The sequence below is a fragment of the Trachypithecus francoisi genome, unplaced genomic scaffold (assembly GCF_009764315.1).
Source record: "Trachypithecus francoisi isolate TF-2019V2 unplaced genomic scaffold, Tfra_2.0 Lachesis_group7, whole genome shotgun sequence".
In the NCBI taxonomy this organism is placed as follows: Eukaryota; Metazoa; Chordata; class Mammalia; order Primates; family Cercopithecidae; genus Trachypithecus; species Trachypithecus francoisi.
The window spans coordinates 98,888,348-98,901,080 of NW_022681472.1; the positions used below are offsets into that span (position 1 = coordinate 98,888,348).

The following is a 12,733-nucleotide window of genomic DNA, read 5'->3' on the forward strand; positions in this document are numbered from 1 at the left end:
CCACTGCACTCCAGCCTGGGCGACAGAGCGAGACTCCGTCTCAAAAAAAAAAAAAAAAAAAAAAAATCCGACTAGGTTGGGCATGGTGGCTCACGCCTGTAATCCCAGCACTTTGGGAGGCCGAGGCGGGTGGATCACGCGAGGTCAGGAGATCGAGACCATCCTGGCCAACATGGTGAAACCCCGTTTCTACTAAAAATACAAACGTTAGCTGGGTGTGGTGGCGCATGCCTGTAGTCCCAGCTACTCGGGAAGCTGAGGTAGGAGAATCTCTTGACCCCAGGAGGTGGAGGTTGTGGTGAGCTGAGACCGCCCCACTGCACTCCAGCCTGGGCAACAGAGTGAGACTCCATCTCAAAAACAACAACAACAAAACCCACCCAACGAACGGATAAATCAAATGTCTCCTGGAAAGTGTATATGGGAAATAATAAACCCCAGTGAAAATAACTGCAGTAAAATGAAAAAGGGAAACAGAAAAAGTTGGAAATGGTTTAATTTTGCTGGGTAGAAAACTGATTTAATAATTCAGGGTAGTAACGTTCACTCTAAAGAATTCTTTTTTGCTGACAGTTCACTGGTGTTGGTATAATTCTGCCTATGGGGCCATTCTCAGAGGCAGAATGACAGGGTCAGGACTTCCTCTCCTTGGGGTTCCCCAGGGAAGGTGAAGAATGGGGGTACTGGCCTGCCAGCCCTCACCTCTGTTGGTGCTGGGGGCGGCTAGGCTTCCTCGCTGCCCCTGGCAGCCCATCCCAGCCAACCTGAACTGCTCTGCAGTCTCCAAAGAACCAGCTGTTCTCCATCGGTTCTGCAAAGGCTCCTGCTACCCACTGGCAATTCCTGAATTCAGAACTGTCAGTTGCCTTCCAAGCCTTGCTTTGGGGACATCCTCCATATTCTCATACATTAGGATTTCATTATCTTTCAGTACAAAATTGTTTCTAGTTTACCTTATGATTTATTTGACTTATTATTTATTTGGTAGTGTGTTGTTTAATCTTGAAATCTTTGGGGATTTTCCAAATGTCTTTCTGTTACTTATTTCTAATCCAATTTTGTGGGATCAGAGAACATAATTTACATGATTTCAATTCCCCCCCTTTTTTTTTTCAAGACGGAGTCTTGCTGTGTCACCCAGGCTGGAGTGCAGTGGTGTGGTCTCGGCTCAATGCAACCTCTGCCTCCAGGATTCAAGCGATTCTCCTGCCTCAGCATCCCCAGTAGCTGGGATTACAGGCACACACCACCATGCCCAGCTAATTCTTGTATTCTTAGAAGAGATGAGGTTTTACCATGTTGGCCAGGCTGGTCTCGAACTCTTGATCTCATGATCCACCTGCCTTGGCCTCCCAAAGTGCTGGGATTACAGGTGTGAGCCATCGTACCCGGCCCAGATTTCAATTATTTTACATTTGTTAAACTTTGTTTTACGGTACTTTGAATGTGGTTTGTCTTATACATTTCATACACACTTGAAAATAAGGTGTATTCCAGCACATTATGGAGGCATTGTCTTCGGAATGCCCAGTGGTTGCCCTGGATGACAATGTTGCTAGAGTCCACTGCATCTTTATTTTCTGCTTACCTGTTCCAGCAATTACTTTTTTTTTTTTTTTTTTTTTTTGAGACGGAGTCTCGCTCTGCCGCCCAGGCTGGAGTGCAGTGGCCGGGTCTCAGCTCACTGCAAGCTCCGCCTCCTGGGTTTACGCCATTCTCCTGCCTCAGCCTCCCAAGCAGCTGGACTACAGGCGCCCGCCATGTCGCCCGGCTAGTTTTTTGTATTTTTTTTAGTAGAGACGGGGTTTCACCATGTTAGCCAGGATGGTCTCGATCTCCTGACCTCGTGATCCGCCCGTCTCGGCCTCCCAAAGTGCTGGGATTACAGGCTTGAGCCACCGCGCCCGGCCTGTTCCAGCAATTACTAAAAAAGAGTGTTAAAGTCTCTGCCTGTAATTGTAGGTTTAATGGTTTCTCCTTTCAGTGATGGCAGGCTTGCTTTATATATATTAGGTGCATATACGTTCAGAATTATAGTATCTTCTTGATAAATGGAAACTTTTATCCTAACAAATTATTCTTCTTTATCTCTGGTAACATCCCATGCCCTGGCATATATTTTGCCAGATATTAATATAACTACTAAAGATTTTTTTTTTTTTTTTTTTGAGACAGAGTCTCGCTCTGTCGCCCAGGCTGGAGTGCAGTGGCCGGATCTCAGCTCACTGCAAGCTCCGCCTCCCGGGTTCACGCCATTCTCCTGCCTCAGCCTCCCGAGTAGCTGGGACTACAGGCGCCCGCCACCTCGCCTGGCTAGTTTTTTGTATTTTTTTTTTTTTAGTAGAGACGGGGTTTCACCATGTTAGCCAGGATGGTCTCGATCTCCTGACCTCGTGATCCGCCCATCTCGGCCTCCCAAAGTGCTGGGATTACAGGCTTGAGCCACCGCGCCCGGCCTAAAGTTTTCCTATGATTAGTGTTTACATGGTATATCTTTTTCCGTCCTTTTAACTATGTCTTTATAGTTGAAGTACATTTATGGCTGGGCAATATAGAAGATCCTGTTCTACAAAAACATTTTTTGTTTATTTTTTGAGACAGAGTCTCACTGCATCACCCAGGCTGGAGTGCAGTGGCACAATCTCAGTTCACTGCAACCTCCACCTCCTGGGTTCAAGCAATTCTCGTGCCTCAGCCTCTCAAGTAGCTGGAATTACAGGTGCGCACCATCACGCCTGGCTAATTTTTGTATTTTTGATAGAGACAGGTTTTTGCCATGTTGGCCAGGCTGGTCTCAAACTCATGACCTCAAGTGATCCACTCACCTCAGCCTCTCAAAGTGCTGGGATTATAGGCATGAGCCACCATGCCTGGACTCTACAAAAAATTAAAAATTAGCTGAGCACGGTGGCCTGCACCTGTAGTACCACCTACTCAAGAGGCTGAAGTGGGAGGATCATTTCAGCCCAGGAGGCAGAGGTTGCAGTGAGCTGAGATCACACCACTGCACTCCAGCCTGGGCGACAGAGCGAGACTCCGTCTCAAAAAAAAAAATAATAATAATAGTAATAATAATAGGCTGGGCGTGGTGGCTCAAGCCTGTAATCCTAGCACTTTGGGAGGCCGAGACGGGCGGATCACGAGGTCAGGAGATCGAGACCATCCTGGCTAACATGGTGAAACCCCGTCTCTACTAAAAATACAAAAACTAGCCGGGCGAGGTGGCGGGCGCCTGTAGTCCCAGCTACTTGGGAGGCTGAAGCAGGAGAATGGCGTAAACCCGGGAGGCGGAGCTTGCAGTGAGCTGAGATCCAGCCACTGCACTCCAGCCCGGACGACAGAGTGAGACTCCGCCTCAAAAAAAAAAAAAAAAAAACTAATAATAATAATAAAAATAAAATGGTAAGGTTTAAATCAGCCTTTTTTGTGTGTGTGTGAGACGGTGTCTCACTCTGTCACCCAGGCTGGAGTGCAGTGGTGCAATCTCGGCTCACTGCAACCTCTGCCTCCTCGGTTCAAGTGATTCTCCTGCCTCAGCCTCCCTAGTAGCTGGGATTACGGACTCAAGCCACCACGCCCAGCTAAAAAATTTTTCTATTTTTAGTAGAAACAAGGTTTCACCATATTGGCCAGGCTAGTCTCAAACTCCCGTGATCCACCTGCCTTAGCCTCCTAAAGTGCTGGGATTACAAGCGTGAGCCACTGCACCCGGCCTTTTTTTTTGAGAAGGAGTCTCGCTCTGTTGCCGGGCTGGAGTTCAGTAGCATGATCTTGGCTCACTGCAACTTCCGTCTCCTAGGTTCAAGTGATTCTCCTGCCTCAGTCTCCCAAACAGCTGGGACTACAGGCATGCGCCACCACGCCCAGCTAATTTTTCTGTATTTTTAATAGAGATGAGGTTTCACCATGTTGGCCAGGATGATCTCGATCTCCTGATCTCATGATCCACCCGCCTCGGCCTCCCAAAGTGCTGGGATTATAGGTATGAGCCACCACACCCGGTCCTGCTATTTGTTTTCTGCTGGTCTTATCTATTCTTTGTTCCTTTTCCTTCTTTTTCTGAATTCTTTTTGAGCAAGTAGTTTGTTGTGGTTGTTGTTTGAGACAGGGTCTGGCACTGTCATCCAGGCTGGAGTGCAGTGGCGCAATCCGGGCTCACTGCAACCTCTGCCTCCCGGCTCAAGTGATCCTCCTACCTCAGCCTCCCAAGTAGCTGGGACAACAGGCTCATGTCACCACACCCAGCTAATTTTCCTTTTTTTTTTTTTTTTTTTTTGAGATGGAGTCTCGCTCTGTCGCCCAGGCTGGAGTGCAGTGGCCAGATCTCAGCTCACTACAAGCTCCGCCTCCTGGGTTTACGCCATTCTCCTGCCTCAGCCTCCTGAGCAGCTGGGACTACAGGCACCCGTCACCTCACCCAGCTAGTTTTTTTTTGTATTTTTTTTAGTAGAGACGGGGTTTCACCGTGTTAGCCAGGATGGTCTTGATCTGCTGACCTTGTGATCCGCCCGTCTCGGCCTCCCAAAGTGCTAGGATTACAGGCTTGAGCCACCGCACCCAGCCTTTTTTTTTTTTTTTTTTTTTTTTTTTTATAGAAATGAGGTTTTATGTTGCCGAACCTGGTCTCCAACTCCTGAGTTCAAGCCATCTGCCCTCCTTGTACTCCCAAGGTGCTGAGATTACAGGCGTGAACTGTGCCTGGCTCTAAGTAGTTTTTAATATTCTGTTCTATCTAGATAATGGGCTTATCAGCTATATCTCTTTATTTTATTTTATTTTATTTATTTTTGTGACTGAGTCTCTTTCTATCACCCAGGCTGGAGTGCAGTGACTCGATCTGGGCTCACTGCAACCTCCGCCTTCCGAATTCAAGCGATTATCCTGCCTTAGCCTCCCGAGTAGGTGGAATTACAAGCGCGCCACCACGCCCGTCTGATTTTTGTATTTTGAGTGGAGACGGGGTTTCACCACGTTGGCCAGGCTGGTCTTGAACTCCTGACCTCGGGTGATCCGCCTGCCTCGGCCTCCCAAAGTGTTGGGATTACAGGCGTGAGCCAGTGCGCCCCGCCCAAATAATAATATACTAGTCATACTTCACATGTAACTTAAGAACTTTACGGCCGGGCGCGGTGGCTCAAGCCTGTAATCCCAGCACTTTGGGAGGCCGAGACGGGCGGATCACGAGGTCAGGAGATCGAGACCATCCTGGCTAACACGGTGAAACCCCGTCTCTACTAAAAATACAAAAAAAAACTAGCTGGGCGAGGTGGCGGGCGCCTGTAGTCCCAGCCGCTCGGGAGGCTGAGGCAGGAGAATGGCGTGAACCCGGGAGGCGGAGCTTGCAGTGAGCTGAGATCCGGCCACTGCACTCCAGTCCGGGCGACAGAGCGAGACACTGCCTCAAAAAAAAAAAAAAAAAAACAAAAACAAAGAAAACAAAAAAGAACTTTACAATATATATTCTCGTATGTTATTCTGTAATAGTATAAATGTGTATTTCCATTATCCCCCTTCACTTTTTGCTATTGGTGTCATGCATTTTACTTCTACAAGTTATAGAGTTCACAACAGATTGTTATTATTTCTACTTTAGTCAACTGGGCTGGGCGTGGTTCTGCGAGGAGGCTGGCGGGGCGCACAGAGGGGCGGGGCCGCTGTGGGGCGGGGCCTGGGGGGAGGTGGGGGGGCCGCTGTGGGGCGGGGCCGGGGCCTGCGGGTGGGGGAAAGGGGGGGTGTCGGGAGGGGCGCCCCGAGGGGCGGGGCCGGGCCGGCGTCGGTTCCCACGGCAACCGGCTCCACAGTAAGGCCCCGCGGGCGTCCTGGCCGCCATGTGCAGCGCAGTGGACCCTCGCATCGTCCGGAGATACCTACTCAGGCGGCAGCTCGGGCAAGGGGTGAGTGCCTGGTGGTGCGTCCGCCCTCCGAAGGGCACCGCAGATCTGCGGAGAGAAGACCTGCGGGGCATGGCCGGTCCCCTCGGAGGCCTGTTCCGTCACACACTGGCGTCCTGCCGCCTCCGTAGGCGGGAGGGGTGGTCTGGAGCCCCTTCGTGCCTCAGTTTCTTCATGGGGTAACACGATCCCGACTCCTAGGAACCTGGCTCCTGGAGGCGGGTGACATCCAGGGCCCCCAGCTGCCTCAGGCGGAGGGATCCTGGCGCCCCGCTCCCCACGCGCCCACAGTCGCCGCTTCCCGGGTGCACAGGACGCTCTGGGGAGGCTGGGCCCGTGCCTGGGTCACTGAGAGGGAGGGCGGACCCCAGGCTCAGGAGCACAAGGGCAAAGCCCGAGAAGGGCCTGAGCCGGTATGGGGTGGGTGCAGAGTGAAGGCCAGAGCCTTGTGTGTGAGTGTGTGAGCATGTGGGCCTGTGTGCGTGTGCGTGGGCGTGGGCGGGAGGGGTGGTGTTCGAAGGTGCCATGGGGAGGCGGGGAAGAGCCTTCCAGGCAGTGCAGAGCGCAAGTGCGTAGGCCCAGTGCAGGGTTGCGTATGTGCCCCTGGATAGGAGAGGGAGAGAGACAGGTGAGTGGTGAGGGTCCAGTCGTGTGGGGGCTTCGGGGAACTTCCCAGACTTTGGTTTTTACTGTTGCTGACGCTGGGAGCTGTAGCAGCTGCTGGTGTCACTTTACAAGGCCCACTCCTGTGTTGAGAACCCCCCATGGGTGTGCACAGGAGTGGCAGACAGAGATGAGTTTAGGGGTTAGCATAGCCACCCAGCGAGAGATGCCAGAGGCTGGGACCAGGATGGGGGCAGAGGAGACAGCGGCAAGGGCTAGATTCTGGAGGAATCTGAAGGTGGGGCCAACGGGATTGCGGGTAGATGGGGTGTGAGAGAAAGGGAGGGAGAGCGCCTGGGCAGCTGGAGGGATGGTAGGGCATCCCCGAGCTTCATTTCCTGCCCAGACGCTCCCCTCTGTGGCCTCCTTTCCTCCAGGGCCTCGCCAGCTCTCACCCTCCCTCCACTCTACCTCCCCTCCTCTGGAAGATGTCGGCGTCTAGGGCAGCCTGCAGTCGCAGAAGCCCACACTCCCGTCCCCTCTCAGGACGCAGGGTGGGAAGGAGGAGCCTCATGTCTGTAGGGACAATCTGGGTGGGTAGGGGATGGCGGGGCAAGGGCCTGGCCCTGTGTGACGGCACTCCTTCCCAGGCCTACGGCATTGTGTGGAAGGCAGTGGACCGAAGGACTGGCGAGGTCGTGGCCATCAAGAAAATCTTTGATGCTTTTAGGGATAAGACAGATGCCCAGGTGAGGGTGTGGGGAGAAGCGTAGGAGAGGATGGGGGCTGGGAGGGGCAGCCCCTTGCCCTGGTGCCTGGAAGCTCTGGTGGGAGCTGGAGCCAGGTCATAGCAGATGTTCTGGCCTGTCTCACAAAACTGCCCCCTTGCCACGCCTGGTCTGGTGGGCATTGGGTGACAGACATCAGCTCCTTTGGGTCCTCTCAGGACAGGGGCTTCCTTCTTGCCCCGCCCACCCACACACCTGTGTTTCTCTCTCTTCAGAGAACATTCCGGGAAATCATGCTCCTCCAGGTGAGTGGTCTGGGCCCTCCAGCCCAGTCCCCTTCCCCAGGTACAGATCTCTCCAGACAGGAGAGAAACCCGGCTTCTTGGCCCCCAGAACACAGCCCCTCCTGGCCTTCCAGCCACCTCCAACTCTCTCCCCAGGAGTTTCGGGACCATCCCAATATCATCAGCCTCCTTGATGTGATCCGGGCAGAGAACGATAGGGACATTTACCTGGTGTTCGAGTTTATGGGTGAGTGAGGCCTCGGCCAGGGCCCCAGCCCCACCCCTGTCCTGTCCTTACGCCCTCTGCGTGTGCCTCTGCGGCCGACCCACAGTGGCTTGCCCCTCACCCTGTACCCTGGACTCAGGGACAGACAGCTGACCAGTGCCAGCCTCCAGAGCCAGCAGCGACCCCCTTCGTCCCACCTGCCCCAGGCTCCTGCTCTGACCACAGTTTGCAGTTGTGTTCTCCTTTTTCTTATTTTATGAAACAAAGGCAACATGAAATAAAGTGTGAAAAGTCCTGCAGACCCCACCGCTGTGCCCACAGGCAGTGCACAGGATGGAGAAGCGGTGCGGCCAGGCCGTGGGCTGGTTCAAAGTGGGACAGACCTGCCAGGTGCCCCTCTCCCACTCCCCCCAGGTTGCCCCCCCACCCCCCCACCCCTGACTGGAGTGCGCGGCCTCTCCGCAGACACTGACCTGAACGCAGTCATCCGGAAGGGCGGGCTGCTGCAGGATGTCCACGTGCGCTCCATCTTCTACCAGCTTCTGCAGGCCACGCGGTTCCTCCACTCGGGGCACGTTGTGCACCGGGACCAGAAGGTGTGGTCCCTCCGCCTCCAGTCCCCTGCTAGGTCACGTGGCCCAGCTCCTGGCCCCACCCAGCCCCGGGGCCTCAGCCTGCCTCCTCTCTGCAGCCGTCCAATGTGCTCCTGGATGCCAACTGCACAGTGAAGCTGTGTGACTTTGGTCTGGCCCGCTCCCTGGACGACCTCCCTGAGGGGCCTGAAGACCAGGCCTTGACAGAGTACGTGGCCACACGCTGGTACCGAGCTCCGGAGGTGCTGCTGTCTTCGCACCGGTAACAGCTGGACACCCCCAACCCGCCCTCCACCTCCCTGCTGCCCTCCTGCCCAGCCAGGGCTCCCAGGCCTCCTGTACTCTGACCCTGCCTTGGTCCACAAGTGTTCCCCCATTCACCCCTTTAGCAACCCCACCCCCACTTCTGTCTCTGGGTCTCTCCGTGCCTACACCCTTTCCTGCCCCAGGTACACCCTTGGGGTGGACATGTGGAGTCTGGGCTGTATCCTGGGGGAGATGCTGCGGGGGAGGCCCCTGTTTCCGGGCACGTCCACCCTCCACCAGTTGGAGCTGATCCTGGAGACCATCCCACCGCCATCCAAGGAGGGTGAGCCAGGTGGCTGGGGCTGGACACCGGGAATGCTGCAGGTCAGATAGCACAGCTGTGGGGAGACAGCAGCTGACAGGCTAGGACTGTGCTGAGAGGAGGGACGGGGACAGGGAGGATCCAGAGGATGAGGCAGGAACCCCAGGAAGACCAACTGGTGATGGAGGCCCAGGAAGAGCTGCTGGGGGGCGGGATGTGGGCAGGCAGCACCTGGCACAGTCACCATGAGAGCCAAGCAGTGACCGTGAAGGGGCCAGCAGGCTGGACAAGTTCCCCGAGGGATTCAGGTAGCAGGGGCAGGGACTGTCACTGTGCCGGGAGCTGGGGTGCGCACAGAGAGCTGGGCAGGAGAGATTCAGGTGCTGGGGGAAGAGGTGGAGGAAGGCAGTGGTAGTGGGGCCATGGGGGTCACTCTTGAGGGTGGGGGCAAGAGGGAGCTGCACTGCCAGGCACATCTGCTTGTCCGGGTGGAGCCTCCTCGTCCGTGGAGGTGGGCGCCAGCGTCCACCTGTGTGAGCACGCCCCAGGGCCAGGTGCCAGAGTGTGGAGCAGGGGTTATGAGCGGGTGCTCCCGTGCACAGGCTGGGTGGCACACCCTGGCGATGGGGTGTTTGAGCCCTGCCAGACAGCAGAAACCCTGTAGAGAGGCTGCGCTCCCTGGGGCTGGAAGAGATGGCTGGCCCCAGATACCCTGAGCCGCCCCAGTCTACCAGGCCTGGCTGGGTCACACCACCTTCTGCCGCCCCAGACCTCCTGGCTCTCGGCTCAGGCTGCCGTGCGTCTGTGCTGCACTGCCTGGGGTCCCGGTGAGTGGGGGCACTTTGGTGAGGGTGAGAGGGTGGCCTGTCTCAAGGGAGCAGGGCCACCTTCCTGCAAGGTTACTGGGTCCGATTTGTACCAGTTCAGATTCCACCTGCTTTCATGATGGCAGTCCTCAACCCAACAACTGTTGGCCGCTCTGAAAGCAGAGCCCCTGGTGGTGGTCCCAGAGGGTGGCCCGGAGGAGCTGTGCTGGATGTGGAGAGGAGGGCACCAGGGGGCCGCAGGGGTCTCTCCACTGGGCAGGTCAGGCACAGGGGCATCTACCTAGACAGGACAGCAGGGTGGACCCCAGTTTCGAAGCTGAGCCCCACCCATGAATGTGGATCTGAGAAGGGGCCCTTGGGTCGGGCCCTGGAGATGACACACGGCAGCCCACAGGCCACGACAGACGCTGGACGCCCTCCTACCGCCAGACACCTCCCCAGAGGCCTTGGACCTCCTTAGGCGACTCCTGGTGTTCACCCCAGACAAGCGGTTAAGCGCCACCCAGGCACTGCAGCACCCCTATGTGCAGAGGTGGGAGTGGGAGAGAGTCCCCTAAGTGCGGGGGACAGAGGTGGGGGCAGGAGAGAGCCAGCCCACGAGGGAGAGCCCCCGCAGCACGGACCCTGCAATGACAGCTTGAGGGGCTCCCTTGGCCACAGCCCAGGCCTCACCTCTCTGGCTTCCTGCAGGTTCCACTGCCCCAGTGATGAGTGGGCACGAAAGGTACATGTGCAGCTCCGGGCACGCGAAGGGGTCCAGCTCTCTGCACCTGAGTACCGCAGCCGCGTCTATCAGGTGCTCCGGCTCGCGACTCCCATCATCCCCTGTCTACTGCACCCTGGAGGCTGCCTCCTATGTTAGAGACCCCCAAACACCCATGCCCAGGCTGTGCCCTCTGAGCACCCTTCCCCTCTTGCAGATGATCCTGGAGTGCAAAGGCAGCAGCGGCACCTCAAGAGAGAAGGGCCTGGAGGGTGTCTCCCCGTCCCAGGCACACCTGCACAAACCCAGAGCTGACCCGCAGCTGCCTTCTGGGACACCTGTGCAGGGCCCCAGACCCAGGCCTCAGAGTAGCCCGAGCCATGACCCCCCCGAGCACGGTGTGTGGTCTTTGCTGGCTACCCACACAGAGCATGGCCCGGGCCCCTTCTGCCTGTGGCTGCCAACTGCACAGCGTCGGGTTCCTGACCCTGGGGTTGACCTTCTGACCCCACAGAGTTGCCCCGTGCAGCCAAGAACACTCCCAGGCAGAACTCCGCTCCCATGCTCCAGCCTGCACTCCTAGGGAGTGGGGAAAGGCCCCCCGGGGCGAAGGAAAAGCCCCCCTTGACATTCTTGCTGGTAAGTCATGGTGGGGTGGGCACAGGAGGGACCCTTCCTCTGCACCTTTCAGTGACCCTGTGACATGGCCCTTCCCAGGAGAAGCCAGGCTGGAGGGGAGCTGCGCCTTCCCTGACCTCACAGGCTGCAGCTCAGGTGGCCAACCAGGCCCTGATCCGGGGTGACTGGAACCGGGGCGGTGAGGTGAGGGTGGCCAGCACACAACAGGTGAGCCCGGCCCAGTCTGCCCCCATCCCCTCATCCTCCTCTTCCCCTCCTTTTCCCTCCCTTCCCCATCCTTCCCATTGCCCCTCCAATGTCCAGTTCAAATCGCTCGTGGACCTCAAGGCCTCCCCTCCACTGCACCCCCTCTGACACCCTCTTCATGTGACCCTCAACTATACACAGGTCCCTCCCCGGCGTCCTCCGGAGGCCCGGCCCGGCCGGAGGATGTTCAGCACCTCTGCCTTGCAGGGTGTCCAGGGGGCCGCCAGGGCTTTGCTTGGAGGCTACTCCCAAGCCTACGGGACTGTCTGCCACTCGGCACTGGGCCACCTGCCGCTGCTGGAGAGGCACCGTGTATGAGCTGCCCTATTCCCTTCACCTGGCCCCCTGTTCCTGCCCCAGCCCCTTCCTCAGACCCCTCCCCAGTATCCTACACCCCTTAGCCCTCCCTGCTTTGCCAGGCCACATTGAAGTTCCAGGGAGCTCACCTGGGTCCCCTCCGGGGAGCAGATGAGGGCCCTGCCCCAGCCCCAGTGACTTCCTCCAATAAAGTCACGTCTGCCCCCAATCTAAGCAGCCGTCGTTCCTCGCCTCCCCTCTGAGGTCACAGCATCCACTAGCTGGGGGCCCCGACCCCTTTCCTGGAGCCTCCACTCCTCTGAGGACCCCACTGCCCCTATCCTGAAACCTCCACCCCAGAGCTCAGTGCCGCCCGCCCCACTAGAGGCCCTGCCCACTCCACATCCAGCACTGGGCTTTCCCTCTAGGTTTGCCTGGGGCAGCTTCCTGTCCTTGGTCCATCATTTCCCTGCCTGCTGTGGCTTCAGGGTCCAGGTTGCCCCCCAGTGTGGTCCTGTGGGGTAGTGACCTAGGGTCACCCCATGGCCATGTTTGTGACTCTGAGCCAGAGGAGAGAAGGGGAGAAAGAAGGGGGCAGCCTCGGCCGGGCGCGGTGGCTCAAGCCTGTAATCCCAGCACTTTGGGAGGCCGAGACGGGCGGATCACGAGGTCAGGAGATCGAGACCATCCTGGCTAACACGGTGAAACCCCGTCTCTACTAAAAAATACAAAAAACTAGCCGGGCGAGGTGGCGGGCGCCTGTAGTCCCAGCTACTAGGGAGGCTGAGGCAGGGGAATGGCGTGAACCCGGGAGGCAGAGCTTGCAATGAGCTGAGATCCGGCCACAGCACTCCAGCCTGGGGACAGAGCGAGACTCTGTCTCAAAAAAAAAAAAAAAAAAAAAAAAAAGAAGGGGGCAGCCTCACCTCTCCCCTGCTGTCAGGGATTGCAGCCTGCGCTCCCCCAGTACAGCCACTGCACCTGATCTGTCTTCAGGTCTCTGTAGGTGAGGGTGGGAGACAGACATCTCGGGAGGTCAGGGTTACCTCCTCTTGTCACACCCAGGCGAAGGCCTTGGTATGAGTTCAGGCCAGGGCTGTGCAGGGCTGCAGAGATCAAAGGGGCCCT

General features: G+C 56.9%; 1 protein-coding gene across 3 annotated transcripts; it reads left to right on the top strand.

Moving 5' to 3' along the window:
- The first annotated feature begins 5,709 nt into the window (after positions 1 to 5,709).
- Positions 5,710 to 11,839, top strand: MAPK15 (mitogen-activated protein kinase 15). 3 transcript variants are annotated; one of them, XM_033203081.1, is made up of 14 exons: positions 5,710 to 5,894; positions 7,145 to 7,243; positions 7,498 to 7,527; positions 7,663 to 7,753; positions 8,198 to 8,328; positions 8,424 to 8,587; positions 8,775 to 8,914; positions 9,663 to 9,720; positions 10,115 to 10,252; positions 10,411 to 10,516; positions 10,641 to 10,821; positions 10,938 to 11,062; positions 11,141 to 11,269; positions 11,450 to 11,839. In XM_033203081.1, exons 1-14 carry the CDS (start codon positions 5,829 to 5,831, stop codon positions 11,624 to 11,626), a joined length of 1,635 nt encoding a protein of 544 aa, XP_033058972.1. In that variant the 5' UTR covers positions 5,710 to 5,828; the 3' UTR covers positions 11,627 to 11,839. The 3 variants fall into 3 exon arrangements, with proteins under 3 accessions (XP_033058972.1, XP_033058971.1, XP_033058973.1); XM_033203080.1 differs by having other exon boundaries at positions 8,406 to 8,587; positions 11,450 to 11,834; XM_033203082.1 differs by lacking the exon at positions 5,710 to 5,894 and adding an exon at positions 5,904 to 6,304 and having other exon boundaries at positions 7,641 to 7,753; positions 8,406 to 8,587; positions 11,450 to 11,834.
- Positions 11,840 to 12,733: the final 894 nt, after the last annotated feature.

What these genes read in the sequence shown, in the direction of transcription:
- MAPK15 (XM_033203080.1), top strand. Translation starts at nt 5,829, where the DNA reads ATGTGCAGCGCAGTGGACCCTCGCATCGTCCGGAGATACCTACTCAGG. An exon ending in GGGATAAGACAGATGCCCAG is followed by an intron (nt 7,244 to 7,497) that starts GTGAGGGTGTGG and finishes CTCTCTCTTCAG; the next exon opens with AGAACATTCCGGGAAATCAT. An exon ending in CCCACCGCCATCCAAGGAGG is followed by an intron (nt 8,915 to 9,662) that starts GTGAGCCAGGTG and finishes CTGCCGCCCCAG; the next exon opens with ACCTCCTGGCTCTCGGCTCA.